The sequence below is a fragment of the Anser cygnoides genome, chromosome 2 (genome assembly GCF_040182565.1).
Source record: "Anser cygnoides isolate HZ-2024a breed goose chromosome 2, Taihu_goose_T2T_genome, whole genome shotgun sequence".
NCBI lineage: Eukaryota > Metazoa > Chordata > Aves > Anseriformes > Anatidae > Anser > Anser cygnoides.
In genome coordinates, this window is record NC_089874.1 from 5,328,914 (window position 1) to 5,346,004 (window position 17,091).

At 39.7% G+C, this 17,091-nt stretch overlaps 1 protein-coding gene across 3 annotated transcripts in view; it reads left to right on the forward strand.

Moving 5' to 3' along the window:
* The window catches only part of CTDSPL (CTD small phosphatase like), a 78,212-nt gene extending 62,235 nt beyond the window's left edge, over positions 1 to 15,977 (forward strand). For all 3 annotated transcript variants that reach the window (XM_048062258.2, XM_048062257.2, XM_013182418.3), the window contains 4 exons: positions 666 to 722; positions 7,727 to 7,819; positions 9,464 to 9,649; positions 11,558 to 15,977. In XM_048062258.2, coding sequence (XP_047918215.1) covers positions 666 to 722; positions 7,727 to 7,819; positions 9,464 to 9,649; positions 11,558 to 11,683 — 462 coding nt within the window. In that variant the 3' untranslated portion in view covers positions 11,684 to 15,977. The remainder of the gene's footprint in view (positions 1 to 665; positions 723 to 7,726; positions 7,820 to 9,463; positions 9,650 to 11,557) is intronic.
* The last annotated feature ends 1,114 nt before the right edge of the window (positions 15,978 to 17,091 follow it).

The window sequence follows — 17,091 nt, forward strand, 5'->3', positions numbered from 1 at the left end:
GACTGACAGTTTTTCACACTAAGTCTTAAGAAATGAGTTGTATCCAACAAGCTAGAAAAATGGATTCTGGGACTTGGCTAGGGTGTGCCTGCTCTTCCTTCAGGATTAAAATGCTGTTTTGCATGATTAATTGGGTTAGTATAGCATGTTTTTCAGGTATCGCGTCTTGAGAATCGTTTAACTAAATGACTTAAGTCTTTCCTTTCTGCAGCTCCTGATTCAAATATATCATTTAGGTTCCACTTTTACAGCTGCCTTTATTTTAAATTAATTACTAGTTGATGACCCAGAGTAGAATATGTGGAATTTCAAATGGCAGAATTTCTTTGTGATCATCCACGCAAACTTGATGAAAGAGTTACCCAAATAGATATTTATCCTGGTACACATGCTCAGAAGTAGAGAGGGTTACTCGAGCAGTGAACTTTATTACATTGTATGAAGCTGAACAATATGAGGGAGGATGGGAACGCAGTATCTGGTGAAGACAGCTGCCTACGAGTTTTGACTTCTGTGTGCAAAGGACACAGACACGGAGTGGATCTGTGCAGTCAGTAATGCTTATGAACTCCAGAATTAAGTGAACTTTTATTTTATGCCTCTGAAATTTTCCCTGGAATGATTTCATTTTTAAAGTTGATTGATTTTCTTGTCATCTCTTCTAGCCAATTAGCAATGCTGATTTCATCGTTCCTGTTGAGATTGATGGAACCATACATCAGGTAAGCCCTGTTATTCATTTAACATTGATTTGGTAGCAAAACTATCCTCAGTGTCACGGAGTGTTACTTTCTCCCTTTGCTATTTTACACCGACTGACTTGGTTTTTTTTGAAAAACACAAAAGCTGTGCTCTGGAGCGTATCATCCAGGCAAGCATTCACATTTGATCAGGTATGTAGTTCCCACCAGAGTAGAAATCTCACGAGTTTCCATTTTCACTTTTCCTGTTCTCTAGAGTATCTCTCTCAAGACTTCAATACTTAACTCCTGGTCAATTAATTGTAAAACATTTTCAAATGGGAAATGATCTCGTGATGGGTTTTCAAACATTGCTAGGCCCAGAAGAAATTACTCTGAATACTGCATTCCCTCCACAGACAAATGGACAGAAGTAGGTCTGAATGTCTGTTACTAGTCCAAATAGCCAATGCTTTGTGAATGTATAAAGGAGAGCAGACGTTTCTTCCATTTTTGTGGCAATTTCTATCCCCTTCCTGTAAGTAATTTAGGTTCCTTTGATTAGGACTCCTTATAAACTTAAGTATCTTTAAAATGTCCAGACAAATTTGCAGTAAGACTAGTTTTTATCTCTTGTTCCTCAAGAACTTCGTACTCTGTGAAATGGTTTTCAGTGAATGCAAAATGCCCCTAATTTGAAAATCAGTCCCCTTCGTGTACCTTAGTTTGGTGTCTTTATTCAGTTGAAATAAATATACAGTACGGTAAGTTTTCCTCTGCAGCCAGATGTTGAAGTTCGTGCTGGAGACAGGTCACACCAGTTGCTGTGAAGCTGAGCCTTTCTGATATCTGAAGGTTTCAAATTGCTTGAAACAGCTTTTGTTGGTTGTTGTAGGTTTAAGTTGCAAATCTTCCTGGATGCAATTCAATGGAGATTTTAAATACTCTGATTTCTGAAATGTTGTCTTTTATATGGATTATTTTTTACTCAGACAAATATGCCGGTATTTTTAGCTTGGAACAATTGATAGATCATTAAGTTAATTCATAATTTTGTTTGATTTCCTGTTATGAAAACCATCCATGTAACTGTCAGTCTTAAAATGATTACTGAATATAAGTCAATAGTGATAGTTGCTCTGTACTGTGCCTCTTTTATGTAGCAAAAAAATCAATACTTAAGGTACTTTAACCTATAATCTTCACTAGAGCTGAATGTTTAAAATGTGTATGTGATGTTCTGGGAGGCTTGTGTTGCAATAGTGTTTATCCTCATTTGATTTGGACTTCAAATGTGTTTGGTGCTGTAACAGACATTTTCTCTCCTAAAGCTTTCTGGAACGGTTTTGAAAGGGAATAAAATAGATTGCCTAACAATTTTGAGTTACTTAGGACTGTGATCGCCTAGCTTGTCAATATTAGACATTTATATTTCGAAACAAAACCGCAAAAGACTGGGCTTTTTTGGTTCATTTTTCTGTTAGTTTGTTTGTAATTTAAATATTCAGCTGGGGGGTGCAGTGAGGAACAGGTCAAGGGGAGTGGGTTAGTACATACCCTAAAAGTGAAGGGGAGGAAGGAGAGGACAGAGGACGGAGCAGGTCAAATGAAGTCAGTCTCAGATGTGCCTCGCTTGAGACTTTCTGCATAATTTTCAGGAAATTGCTTAATCCCTGTGTGCTGCAGATTCAAAATCTCTAAAACAGGTAAAACATCTCAGTCAAATCTGGGTGGTTAGAGTGAAGTTAATTGTAAGGAATTTGTGATCCTTGAAGTAAAGTTAATTTATACAATGTGCAGAGCAGGCAAAGTCTTGGATTCCTGTGTTTGTAATCACCTCTGCAGGCAATGTAATGTGTTGCTATCTAGCAATCTTTTTTTTTTTTTTTTTAAGTGTAATAATCTAAAGGGCAAAAGCAGACTTTCTGGCTTAGTCTGATGTTTATTAACACAGGCTGTAGAGTTTTTAACAACTCATTCCCACTTCAAGCCTGTAATCTTTTTATTCACTTAAAGCATAAACAAAACCGATACCAACAACTTTTATTGTCTGTCAGAATTTGTCTATTTAATGCTTGTCCGTTTTCATAAGGAGTTTATGTACTCCAAGATTAGAGAAATACTTAAATATTTAAAATGCCCTGGGATGGGTGAAATGCGGAACTGAACCATCAGCAGCACATGTCCCTGACTGGACCAGTAGCACGGTGTCTGCCCGAGTGCTGGTGTACTTGAACCCTGCCTTACACAGAACCCCGTGGAAGACAAATGGGGAGCAGTGCTTCAGAAGTGCCCATTTGGAAAGAAATTGGGTTTTCTTCAGATTTCCTATACCAAAAATACACGTTATTTTTTACATGGTGAACTCGTGTTTGCCTCCTGTGTATTGCTGTACACTTGCAAGAGGTTTGAGGCTGCCTTATCTAATGAGTTTTGTTCATGGTGTTACATTTTTGTTGTTGTTGTCCAGCAGAGGTGTTGAAAAAAGGCTGCCCGTAATTTGGGGAGTTATTCTCCCTTATGTCCTTTATAATCCAAAGGTGAGAGATGCTCTTGCTCTTATACAAAAAGGACTGTTGGATCATCATCTTAAAGGGTGCTTGGGTAAACCAGCTTTCCTCAATTAAAAAATAGCTTATCTGAACACCCCTTGGCCCTCTCCCATCCTTCTTTCTCTAGCCAAATTTACGTAATCTGTTAGAAAGGATTTGCCATTTTATTTTGCGAGGAAATAACTTGTGTGGCACCTCTCGTTCCTTCTGTTAGAGGTGTTCAGATGCCTGCAGAGGTTGTGCCCGTCCACAAGGCAGCTCGTGTTACTGAAGATGAATTCCCCACTTTGTGTTGGAAATCACGGCACAGATAAAAAAGCACAGTTTAATGCAAACTGACACTACTTTGGCCAGTTCTTTAATTTAATTCCGGTTCTCTGAATAAAAGGAAATCAGAGCTGGTCCCCTGTTCTGCCAAATTATAAGGGAGAAGCTGTGGGAAGTCCAGTGAAATGTGCTGCAACTGAAGGTGCTCTTTAAAGGATGTTTATAGAGGATGAAAGCAGTGGTTGGAGAAAAGATGTTCAGCCTGTTTGGTACCAACATAGCTTCTGCAAGAAAATGTTCTCTCTCCTGGAGCGTCCTTCCCATTGAACAAGTGCAGAGCAATTGCAGCCCCCAGATTAGTTCAAATGGACTTTGCCATGCCTTTGTGCCTCTCAGTGCCCAAAAGTAAGGAGAGCAGCCAGGATGTGTTTGATTTGGTGTTATTTGGAATCTTGTTCCTGAATGTCATTTGTTTATTAATAGATTAAAACTATATTTTAAGTCATTTTATTCTATTGAATAAATAATTGCTTATTATTAGTTACAGAAAGCTAAAGAGATGTTTAATAAGTCTTATTTAGAATGCAGTGTACAAACTGTTTTTTAATGGTGGGGGGAAATGCTGTTCAAATAACGAACTTTTTTTCTATAAAGGACGAAATTCCTTAATTGGCTGTCACCTGGTTCAAGTAATCCAGGATAGGCTGTATCCGTTCCTGCTGGCCTATTCTTGGTTACTTGCACTGGGAGGCAGCCACGGCCGGGTGGACCAGAAAGACAAGGCTCAAGACCCCGCATGTTGTGCTCTCCTCACTGCAAAGAAGATGCACCTACCCCAGGACATAGGAGATTACAGAAGCCTGAGATGTCATGAGCTGATTTCTTTGTCGTTTCTTGAAAATCGTGTTATTCTGAAGTCGGTTTTGCAAGGCAATTCTTTCTGACCTGTTTAATTGATTGAAATTAAGCTGGGTTTCTCTTTTGGTTTACAAATACTACATCTTTTTAGGCTAAGACTGCTTTGAGGTATAAAAACTGTACGTGGAAATACCACACGCTTGAGGACAACTCAAGATAATTGCTTGTGTTCTGCCATTAGCAGCTGTAAATGCAGAATCCTGTGAAAACATGCCTAGTGCCTGCTTCGTGCCTTAGCATTTTAACAGTAAGGTTCATGAAAAATGACTGTATTCTGCTAATTCTTGCTGTGATAAGGAAGATATTAGTGAGCGAACAGTACAGAAAAACTGGAGGGTTTTTTTTAATACCCTGAAGACAGTATATAAATCTCAGAAAAATGCCAGGAGCCAGTTAGTCTAGAGACTTAAACTGAAGACATCAGGCAGCAGAGGAGAAAGCCAAGCCACAAATAACCATGCGGCATTGAGATTCAAGTCCAGCCACTAACAAAGTGAAGGGAAAAAATTCCAAACGAGGAGGAAGAGGAGAAAAGAGCTGCACTGTTGGTTGAAGAAAGCTTTTTGTGTGAAATAAACCAAAGAGATTTTGTAGCCCAGGATACGAGGACGCTTGCAGGATCTAAGTAGGAATTCTCAAAGCGATTTCAAGGGGAATATCTAGCCATGTTATTAAGAAATGTCGCTCTGGAAGGAAAAACAGCGCTGTTTGAAAAGAGAGGGGTGAGGGAGCTGGGGCCTTTGGCGGGGGGAATATGCTGAGGCCTCCGCTGACAAGGCCGCATTTATTGCTATCGGGACATTTAAATGAGGAGCAAATCTGTTGGCCAGGGTCCAGTAGGTAACTTTCAAGGCAAAACAGCAAGGGAAAGTGAAGCAGAGGAGGCTGAGGGTTGCTCCGTGGTGGCTCAGGAGATCCAAAAAGAGCCGAACGGCGACGACGCAACCTAAAAACGCCACGTGCCTACAGCTCACGCGGCCCAGTTGCTGCTGCGTAGCAGCGGGAGGCCTACAAGTTGCAAAAAGAGCACATTTTCCAAATATTTGCTTTCAGAAGCTCTCCCCTTTCCACAGGGCTGTGGTTGAGCAGCTCTCGGGCCGTAGCTGCCGGGTTGGTTTCGCGTAGGCTCGCGCTGGGGAGGAGATGGGTTGTGTCGCAAGCACGACGTCCGTAGCCTTGGCTGGGAGTTCGTGCTGACGTGCCAAGTGGGAATACTTCCCCGGCATAGCCGTGGGGAGGAAAGGGGACTGTGCTGTGGCTGAAAACGCTAGTTTTTAAAAGGGAAATTCATGCTGGATTCCAGCACTTAGTACCCAAGAATGCTTTTAAGACTTTGGGGTGCCCTTTTGTGCTCTCAGAAGTAAGTGGTGTAGGAATAAAGTTTCAGCTTAAAAAATTAAAGAACTGTATTACGAACTGTGGAGTTAATGGGTAACTCATTTCCTGCTATCTTTCCTCTTATAACTGACAAGTCAGATAAGTCTGAGTACCCAAACGCAGAGTGACTGCAGCTGGCTTTCTACCCATCTCTTTGAAAATTTGAAGAAATAATTTGGAAAGGGAATGCTACAGAGCAATTCTGTGTAGTAAGATTCGAGCGAAGAATGAATTGCGCTGTTACAGGAGGGAAATTACTTGGTTTATGCCTAGTGAAATACAGGAACCTTTGCTGTAATTATCTGGAAAGAGCAATGTTGAAGTGCATCTGTCAAATCTCTTTAAGTTTTAATTCATAAAAAGTCACAATTGGTAGGTTGGGTGTTGTGGTTGGTTTTTGTTTAAAAAAAAAAGTTAGGTTATAAATTCATGTCTGCATCAAAGTTTGAGTATACTACTTGAATTTGAGGGGGTAGAATTAAAGTTTAGTTAAACTTAATAGAAACAACTTAGAAAGCAAATCAAGTCTTCATGCTATGAGCTATTGGCCACTTAAAGCAAAGTAGAAAAGTAATTAACATTTCTGCTTTAGTCATTAAAGTACAGCTCCATCATACATGTTTTTAATAAAACTTTGCTTTCAGATTTAGGTTTTAAATTTCGAATCTCTATTATACAACTTCTTTTGCTTCTGCTAGAGGCTTTAATTGTTGCACATAAGTTCAAGCTGGCATTTCCATATTTTTCTCCTTCAGGCTTTTTCTCTGGGTGTCTTATGTTTTTTTGCCTTTTTTATTACTATGAATCTCATAAAATACCTGCAATTCATCTAGTTCTGCATATCAAGCAAAGAATTCCTAAAATTGCATTAGGCTTGCAATTCTTGAATTCGGGTATATGCCAGACCTTTCCATTTGAAATTTCCAATATTAGGGATTATTTGCCAAACGGAGAAGATAAAATGCTGCCAGTGTTTTCTCTCAAACTTTTAATCTAACCACAAACAAGATAGATAAATATTTTTCATGCAAACTCCCCTCTTCAGCTTCCCAGAGTGTTGTGGATGGTTGTAAGCTTTCTAACCAGCAGTTACCTTATCTCGGTATTTTCTGCAAATCGTCTTGCTTGCTCTGAAAAGCAAGCAAGGAGGTTCTAATATTAATTAATCAGGTTGTTGACAGTAGGCAGCCAGGCTGCCTGAATGGTTGTCAGTGCAAAAAGGCAACTTAGCGCCATTGAAACCCAGCTGCTCCGGAGGAGCAAGATCCTGAGCATTCATCCTACTGCAAGGTCAGGGTAGGAGATGGAGACTTTTCTACTGAATCTAGAAAGCTGCATTTGCCAGATGTTCTGCGTGGTGCTGTGAAGATTTCTGGTGAATACCTCTGCACAGAGCCCAATGACTGCTGTGTATCACGAGTGCGGTACAGTGCTTAGCGCCTGGAATTCAGAAAATGAAGGAATTAGCCACAGGAAGAAAAACAGTTCCCTATTGTGCAATTCCTATCATCACAGAGGTTTCTTCAGATTTATTTCTTCTGTAAAGCTCTTCGGATTGATGACATCAGCACCAAAATCATGTTGGTTGAGAGGTTTGCATCCTCATTTCTTGGGAAGCCCTACTGTCTCTCTGTGCCTTAATGAGATTTTCAGGAAGCATCGCTCCAGGTGATGCACAGTATTTGCAATTGCATAATCAGCATGGGTCTTTGCAGTCCATGCATTCAAATTCTCATTATTGAATATCTACTTTTATCATATATACTCTTTTTTTTTTTTCCTCTCAGCATTTCATTTGAAGCGCCTGCATGCTAACTTTTGTTTTTTCATGTGTTTAGGATTACAGCAGTGGGTTGGTTTGTTTCTTTTTTTTTTTTTTTTTTTGCTTTTACCTTCAACACCATTTGACCTAAATAGTCATTGTCATTCCAGGTTTATGTATTGAAACGACCACATGTGGATGAGTTTCTTCAGAGGATGGGAGAGCTCTTTGAATGTGTACTCTTCACAGCCAGTCTAGCAAAGGTTTGTTGCTCTCTTCATTTCAGTAACCCGTATAGTGCTGGGCAGTGGACTTTTGCTTGGGTTTTCTAGTGGATAATTATTTCTGCAGTTGGTACTATCTTAATTTTTCCCCTTCTTTTCTGCTTCTTTGTCTGACAGTGTGTACTTTGTCTGCTAGTGTGTGGGTAAGTGTTCCCATGGTAACGCTATCACATATGGGCTCGCCTCATAATGTAGCCTCCATGCATTGCTCATAATGCCAATATGAAAGGCTTACAAGTTACCATGGTTATCGGCAGAAATTAGAACAAATAGCGTGCGAGTACAGCAGCATATTAAAGCTGGGCATGAAATAAAATACACCGTATTTAACTCTTACCTACACGATCAACCGGTGACTCAAATTTGTTGCGTGTGAAAAAATTGGAACGTGTTGTGGTCCTGTCAAGGTGCAATTGCAATCTGGGGTTAGGAAACGAGACATTTTGGAAAGCCTGAAACGTCAACATGAATATTTTGTGCCCTCTGGTAGCAGTAGTACCTTGTAGGTAGTTTTGTGGTAGACGTTACAGTAGTAGACACCTAAAATTCAGTTCTTTCAATGTACGGTGCTTGTGGTGTCCTGTGTGTAAAGCTGTTTTTATTATTTTTAAGTCATACTCTAGCATTGTAAGCTTTTACACCAATATACTGTAGAGATTGGTGGGAGGGGACAGGACCCTATTGATCTACCATGGTGCCCTATTGTTAGGGGATTCTTCCCTGAACTCTTAGCCATGTTCTGTTTAGTCATATCTTGAAAATCCTAAATAATGGAACAGTTTTGTACTGCAGCTAGCTGTCTAGCAGTTTTCAGAGTCAAGAGATGACTGATTTCAGCATCAATTTTGTTTCTCTGTTTGAAATACAGGAAAACGGTAATCCCTGTCCTGTAAAAATAAGTTCTGACTACCATTTTCAAGTACACGGTCACTTAACATTCTGATCTATTTGGACGTTTTATATCAGTTGTTGGATCCTAAGCTATGCCTCACCTAAAGTATCATCTCCTGTATGGAACAGTACATATTTGAGATACTGTCCTTTTGAGAATTTCCCAGTATTGTACATGAGCATTTTGCCTAATACCATCTTTGATTTTTTTTTATGGCCCAATTACGCAATTTGATAACTTTAACTCTTACTGAGCCAGTCATTCCATCGTCACTGCCTGGGGGAAAAAAAACACCTGCATCAAGCTGAGATGCGTGCATTGCGGTTTGTCCTCAGAGGCACGTGGAAAATGAATCAGCCAGGGGAAATGTCTTCCGATTGATTTTCTGTTAGTGTTCATTGGTTTTATGGTAATGTTAGGTGAGATCTCTGGATCCATCAACTTCTGGGTGTAAAAGGGTAACTAAGATGACCCTAAGATGAAAACCTAATCAGTAAATCACAGAAAACATTAGAGTGCAAGTTAGCTTTCTCCAGAAAGATAAGCATTCTACTTCTGTGTTATCTGTTAATCGCTTCAGGTTTGCAGACATGTAAGTTACTTAAGAAGGAACAGGGAAGAAAATGAGGAAAAGGCAGTTTATCTGAAATTTTGTGTTTCTTCTTCATAATTCTGTGAATTAGCCTTATCTGCAGATTGCTAACTTTGGGTTTCTGACTTCTGTTTTTAAGTATGCAGACCCAGTAGCCGACTTACTGGATCGCTGGGGTGTGTTCAGGGCAAGGCTATTTAGAGAATCCTGTGTTTTCCACCGAGGAAATTACGTGAAGGATCTGAGTCGGCTGGGACGTGAGCTGAGTAAAGTTATTATAGTGGATAATTCTCCTGCATCTTACATCTTCCATCCTGAAAATGCAGTAAGTGTTCTTAGAATTCCAAATACTCAACTGTGGTTTTATCTTTCTGGTCTCTTCCTAGACATTTCTGTTGCAGAATATACACTTTCAGATTGTTAACATTTTTAGTCTCTGTGTCTTCTTAGGTTGCAGGTAAGTTCTGGTATTTGCTGCCGAATGGTGAAGGGCTGTGGCAAACAGATCTTGACAGTGTGTCATAGTCATCACTGTTCCTCTGCTCTCAGTTTTAGCTGTTGGCATGCAGTCCATCAGCTTTGAGAAATACTAAGCAGTGGTATAACTATGTAACTAACCTAGATCTCAAAAGTGAAGTTGCTTTCCAGCGTAGTTTTTGTTCTTTGGAGTGGTTATTTCTGTAAGGATGGATTATTTGAAGTGCTTTTGGTACTCCATCTTTTTTCATTGTGTGAAAGAAATTATTTTATTAGGTAAAGGTAATGTTTTACTGGTTACTATCCGTTTTCTTTATTCATGGCTAGAGGGAAGAAAAAAAATTAAGATCCTGTTGTGTTATGCTTCCAAATATTTTTGTGATAGCTTCATAATTAGAAATGTTAGTCTACAAGCTCATCAAGTTTTAGAAATAAGGGTAAAAGGCAACAGCATTTCTAGGGAGAAATAAGTAGGAGCCATGCACGTTTTCACTGTGCATTTCGTATCGGTTCCAGAAGCTGTGCTGGAACGGTCTGGCACTTGCCCCTTCCATCGCAGCGGTCGGCACAGATGCTCACATCTGTTTTGTAGCTGCCAGGATAGCAAGCTGGAACTTCCCTTAGATCTGCTGACTCCTAAACAGCCAGGCTGTGTAATGTTTTCTTTGATGGTTTAAGGCTGCCTTTTCTGTGAACTGTTTAAATTAGCATAAGGAAATTTTTATCAGGAACATTGTTTTGCATGGTCCTGCCTTTCTGGATAGCATTTTTTTTATGAGCTGCTTTATCTTAACAGCATTGAGCATTTAAATTCAGATCTTAATACTGTGCTGTCCTGAATGATTGGGTGAAAACATTTTTTCCTGGTTGGTGCCACACATGGTTTAAAGTTGCTATTTATAATAACCAGGAGCTGTAACTCTTAATTTATGTTCATGGTTAAAATTAAAAACCCCATCCGGATCATCATTTGGTATCTCAGAATTCAGTGCCAAGAAAATAATGAGCTGTAGAAATTTGGGAGATGAAATTAAAGACTTTGTCAGAATGGTTTAATCATGTATAGAAAAGTGCTGCTAGCGAAGGGATGGTTGAGACTCTGCAGAAACCAAGCCATGTAACTTAGATCCAAGATAGTCTTTAAAAGATCTCAGTATACTTTCACAGGGAAGATACACAGAACTCCTTCTGCAAATCCAGCCCACATTTAAGGAGTATTATTAGATGCATTGTTTTCTGAACCGGCTCTTACATTTTAATCAGAGAGAACTGTTCAGTATTCACTGTTTAAATATTTCCTCCGTAGCCTCGTGTGCCAGAGGAGGCTGTTGCTGCATGCTTGTGTTTAGTGACTCACACTGATAATACTTAGAGGAGGAAAAAGACTCGCCCATAAATATTTTTTTCCAAGTGGAGCATCAGTACGGCTTTACAAGCAGCGTGCATCCTCCTTCCAGTCTGTCCTGAATATCAAGGAGGCAGGACAGATCGAGGTGCCCAGCATTGCCTTGCTTAGGCTGCCTGGGCTGTTTGGTGCAGGTCAGCTCTGTGCCACGCTGGTTTTACACTCGGGTCTGGGGTTAATCTTGCTAGAAAATGTGAACTTGAACCTGGCACTCCTCTTGAATGCTGATGGCCAGCAATTTGCCTTACTTGTGATGGCAGTGAGGATTACAGGGCATCTGTGCAGGCAAAACTCACACGCTTTCTTCACATCATAAATTCTTAACAGCTTTTGTTGGTTGCTTTGTTTCAGGTGCCTGTGCAGTCCTGGTTTGATGACATGACAGACACAGAGCTGCTAGATCTTATTCCTTTCTTTGAAGGACTAAGCAAAGAGGAAGAAGTTTACAGTATGCTTCATAAACTCTGCAACAGGTAGCCCTTAACTTTGACTGACTTCTGCTACTAGATTGCAGTTGCTAGAGGATGTCTCCATCTTTTTCAGCTCTTTCAAATGTAAGCTTTGGGGAGGTCCCTCCTGTCAGAAGTGCTACTCTTGATCTTCCTCTTACATTGGACACGAAGGACAATCTTGAGTGATGCTATTAAGCCTTCAGAAACCTGACTCCTAAGGTCATGTGTTCAGACTACTTTTTTAAAGGAAAAAAAAAAAAAAGAAGCTATTTTAAATGGGACTCTTTTAATGAATTTCATAAATGGACATCTTTTACTGGATCAGCTTTTCTTAAAACATGCCAAAAAAGAAGCTTGTATTTCAGCAGTTGAATTTCTCTCCCTTTCTTCCCCTCCCACTATGCAGACAATTTTACCCCCCTGCTTAGAGCAGTTGACCTGACTCTGAATTTTTCTTACAGAATGAAGTGCCTTTTTGAATGTTATTTTAAGATAAAAATTCATTTTTGTATAAGACTTATTTCCAGACATCTTTTAGTCTTGTATTGTCTAAATGCTTTAAAAGGAAAAAGGAAAAAAATTTTATAGAGCACTGTAATATATAACAAAGGAAAAAGTTAAAACAAAGATGCTGGGTTCCTGTCTCCACGTTGACATTAAGTTGTATTACGTTTTGTCATGCTCAGAAGGTTCAAGCGTTTGTGGGAGGGGCGATTTGGATTACACGGTTATTTCACTGATAAGATTTTGGATACGGTTTTGAACATATCTGCAGTTGTTTGAGTATTAGGGAATGATGGAATTTAGAAAATAGGGTGACAAATAGATCTAAAGCACCTTCTGTTCTAGACAGATGAAGTTCTATTGTTTCTGCTTACGCACAACTGCCATGCCTCTCATTTTTTTTTTGGAAAATCATTATCTTGGGAGAATGGGGAGGAGATCTATTTATTAGTTTAAAATTCTTTTCTTAAAAAGAAACCCATCTGGGTAAGCTGGATCTGTATTGAGCTGTTTGGAGTACTTTTTTCTTTTAATTGCTGCTACTGTATACTCACCAAATGGAGTTGACCATCGGCTGTTATACTGTTTTTGCCACTGTGCCTGTGCTATGAAACATTTTCTGTAAGCTGCAAACTAGGGCAATAAATAAAACGCAGGCTTCATAACCCACCCTTACGTATTAATCCCATGGTATTTGATATACCAGAGAACTCAGTTAAAGGTGACCTGCAAAGGATTTTTTTTTTATCATCATGTAGTTTTTGGGTTTTTTTTTTTTCAGTTTAGATGAAGCCCTCTCCTTTCTTTGGTATATAAACATGGGAAAAGTATTTTTCCCTTATCTCTGATTTGTATTTCTTCTTTCCCAAGGTGTAAGGTACAGGCTGGGAAGCTATCACAAGACTTCCTAGAAGGGAGTAAGTTACTAGCCTAGACTTTTCTCTAAAGCAGTCCTCTGCTTTGGAGCTAAATAAACCTCATCTTTGAATCTGGAATTCTGCTTAGCACCTACTCTTCTGTAGGGTCATTAATACCCTAAACTAACATCTAACTAATTTAAGCGTTTTGAAGGAAAATGTTTTTTTTTTTCCTTTGCAGTGTCACCTTTTAATTATGTCCCGCACCAGAAATCTACAACCATAAAAATCCCAGCTCTACTGGGCTGTCAGAAAAGAAAACCGATCAGAGCAGTTGGTGCTTCTAATTAGCCTAGTGCTAAATTCTCAACAGTAGATCCCCTTTGCCTTTTGCCTTTTTTTCTTGAAAAGTCTTGAAGACTTGGGGTTGGGGGGGGGGGGGGGGTTGCAGTGGACTTGAATCGTCATCCTTGTTTTTAGACAACAAATTGGTGAAGCAGCTTAAGGAATCCATTCATAGAAGGGCAGGCCAGCCGACGCAGGCAGTGAGGAGATAGTCGCGGGCGCAGTGTGAGCCTGGAGGACGATTTGCCCCTTGCGGTGCCGCTGTGCCTCGCGGGGAGGGCGATGGAGGCAGCCCCGGGACACTCGTGAGTCTGTACGGCGTCCCCGTTTTCTTTTCTTACCAGTTGGCATTACCTTAGTACTGTATCATTCTGTGCCACAACAAAAGACAAAACCGACGCTTAAGCATTAAAATAAAAATAAAAAACCCACCCTACGTTGTTTCAGAGAAGACGTATGGATTCTGGTTAGTCCATTAACGTTCACTTTCAGTTTAAGATTGTTTAGTTTTGTATTTGAATTCAGAGTAATGAAACTGTAAGCTGCCAAAAAGTTGTTCTCTGAGCAGTATTTTCAACTGTGTTCGTAGCTTCTGTGCTGCAAATGCAGTTTGCAGGGAAGTATTCAGGTTGTAGTTAGTTGTGCAGGTATGATAGGAATGGCTGAAAAAAAAATTCAAAGACTTTCTCGCTAGCATTAGACCAAACAATCTTCCAACTAGACAATAAATAACCCCGCTGAGGCGTTACCATTGTATGGTTGTAACCTGTTCCACGTGAGACGAACCATGTCGTTAGTTTGCATTTATGAAAGCAGCGATTTCATGAACCAGTTGCCTTAAGTCTGTGAATGAATGTTGATTATTAAAGTGTCTTGTATTGTTTTTAAAATCCACATATAATGGACAACTGAACTTCTGTTCCAGCTTCTGGATGAACGGTTTTGATGATGCTCTGTACAGCCCTACTTGTTTTGTATTGTTTTTCAGCTCTTGAAAGCCACAAATTTCCAGAAGAAAAAAAAAAATGAATAAAGCATTAAAATGATACTTGGTGACAATACAAAAGGGTAAAACATAGCAGCATTTTTGATCTCTGCTAGTATCTTAAGGCTATTTTCTGTAATTTCTGTTGTAGGGTTTGGTTTTTGTGCTTTTTTTTGTTTGTTTTTTTAGCTCGTTCCCATTGAAATAAAAGTTGCAGTGTTCTGCAGTCAAGTGTGGGCTTGCCTGGCTATTCAGATTTGGGCAAAGGGATCAAACCATCATATTTTGTCGTACTTAAAAGTTCATGTTTTAAGTTTGTTTGAATATACACGCGCTATATATTTAAAGCATCTACATTTTAACAAAGCAATAGAGTTCTGTCTGTAAAGCCAGATAAAGGAGTGGAATGTTTGTAACATTTGCAATACGGGTATTTGATAGTATTTTAAGTACAAGATTATTAGGATAGGAGACAAAATATCTCCTAAACCTCCAACGTATTTCAAAGTGCAGTTAACGCATGCAGGTCTACAGGGTTGTTATTAACCTTGGTTCTCAATTACATTTCTGGATATCAGAAGAGTATTAACAAGTCTTTTCCAGTTGATCATTCTGTCCAAGAAAAGAAACGCTGCCTGGCCTGAAGTTCTGTTGTCCGTTTTATGTTGGGTTAAAAAAGGGTTTTTGCCTGTATAGGTATTTTTAAATTAAGCTGTAAGGCAGAATGCCTTCAATTCTTGAAATTCAACTGAAGTGTTACGATTAAATTGCCATTTGTTAAACTAGGGCTGTGCGCAGGATATTTGTTAACCGCCAGGAAGCGCGGCAGGTCTCGATGGAGGCTCGTAGCAAATGTACAGTATTGCTGTGTGCACTTAGGTAGCTTCGGAGGAATAATTTGTCTATTGTTTTGCCCTCTAATCTTTTTTCAAACAGCAGAGTTATACACATGGAAGAGACTCACCACCTGAAGAGATTTGGTTATCAGTGTACGCAATCACTTTATCACAGCATGATTTTGATTAGACTGGTTGGGGACAATAAAGTATCTAAATGACACTGGTGTGTACTGATGTTGCAGCTTTTGAAATTTCAGTGTAAAAAAAAAAAAACCTGTAGCTATATAATTTACAAACACATAATCCTATGTTTTACAGATTCTTTTTAACTAATAAAACACAGTACCGCACAGCCCTATTTGTAAAACAACAACATGTTTGTGCCTCTGATTTCCAAGGTGCTGTGATGTATGCCTTTGTGGGGCGAGGAGGGCAGGTGAGACGTGCGCGGGGCGATGGCTTTAAAAATCTCTGGGCTAACTATGCAAAACCAGCTGTCAGTTTTCTGTTTCGCATTATATTGTAAAAATCCAGCTGACTTTTTTCTTCCTTTTTTTCTTGTTAAAGATCTATTGGGAACTTCTTAAAAGAGGAGTAAGCAATGGAAATGTTTCTTGATTATTTTTTTTCTAATAATGGAGCTGTTTACACTTTAATGCAATGAACAATCCAGCGATACTTGAGAAACACTACAGATACCATTTGAGTGTTTTCAGGAGAGAGAAGTGTTGTCAATCAGGTATTGAATGGTTTCTTTACTGTCACAAATAAAAAGATTTTAACAATATAGTTACTTGTGCATGTAATGCTTCTCTGGGAAAAAAAGATTTTCTGCCCTTTCCCTTTCAGTAATAGTCACTGCCATAATTTGACAGGGACTTTCTTCCTGTCGTGTGCACATCCATGTTGGACAGCAAAATCCCCCTTCTCTATTCCACTCTCCTCCCCCTCTCCTCTTCTTAAATCATGTATAGGACTCCTTATTGACTGCTCTGGCACCTGCTTGTGCAAACAGAGCTGATGAACTACTGATGAACTCTGCTAAATAAATTGGTGGTGACTCTGGCAGATGTTCCAGCTATTTAGATCTCTGGGATGAGATCATACAATAATTTGTTCAAGTCTCAGAGCTGGGTGACTTCTTCTGAAGGGCTTACTTCAGCTACTTGAATAGCTGTTCTTAAAATCGTTGCCATATCCAAGTGAATATCTGAATAAAATGCTTTATTTAGTTGCAAAGTCTATTTTGAGAGTTTTTATCTGACATAGTAAGACTTAGGCAGAGCCTTCCTTTCTAGGAAAAGGCACGTATTATTGATGCTTTATGAGCAGAAATCCTCGGGCCTGTTGGAATAAGCAGCTGGCTCAAGATAACGCCTCGGCTGCAGTTTTTTAGTTATTCCTGCAATTGGTTGCAATGACCTAGACTGCCTTCAGTTTGCGGTGGGTTGGGTTTTTTGATTTTATTTTTTGATTTTACCAATCTCCTTAGCTGCTGCTTAGGGTAAAGATCACAGAATCACAGAATGGAGGAGGTTGGAACGTACCACGGAAGATCATGTAGTCCAACCCCTAAGTACTTCAAAATTCCCAAAACAGCTCTTTTATAGAGATGAGGAAGCTCGGGTTGTTCTATCCTGACTGTTGGATGCCGTTTGCAAAATCGAATACACCATTGGCTATATACACACCTCTGTGCACATGCCTTCCGCTTTCTTTTGCCTTTTCATTGTGTTCTGACCACGAAGGAAAGCCATCCGCTCCGACATTCCCTGCAGGATGGGCTTAGGGCTCTCCCAGGTGGGCTGCAGCTCCAGGGGACCCTGCAGTCTCCAGCAGTTTTCCTGGCAGGAAGATCAGGCAGAGCTCTCCTGGACTCCTCTGCCGGTTCTCCCGGAGCTAC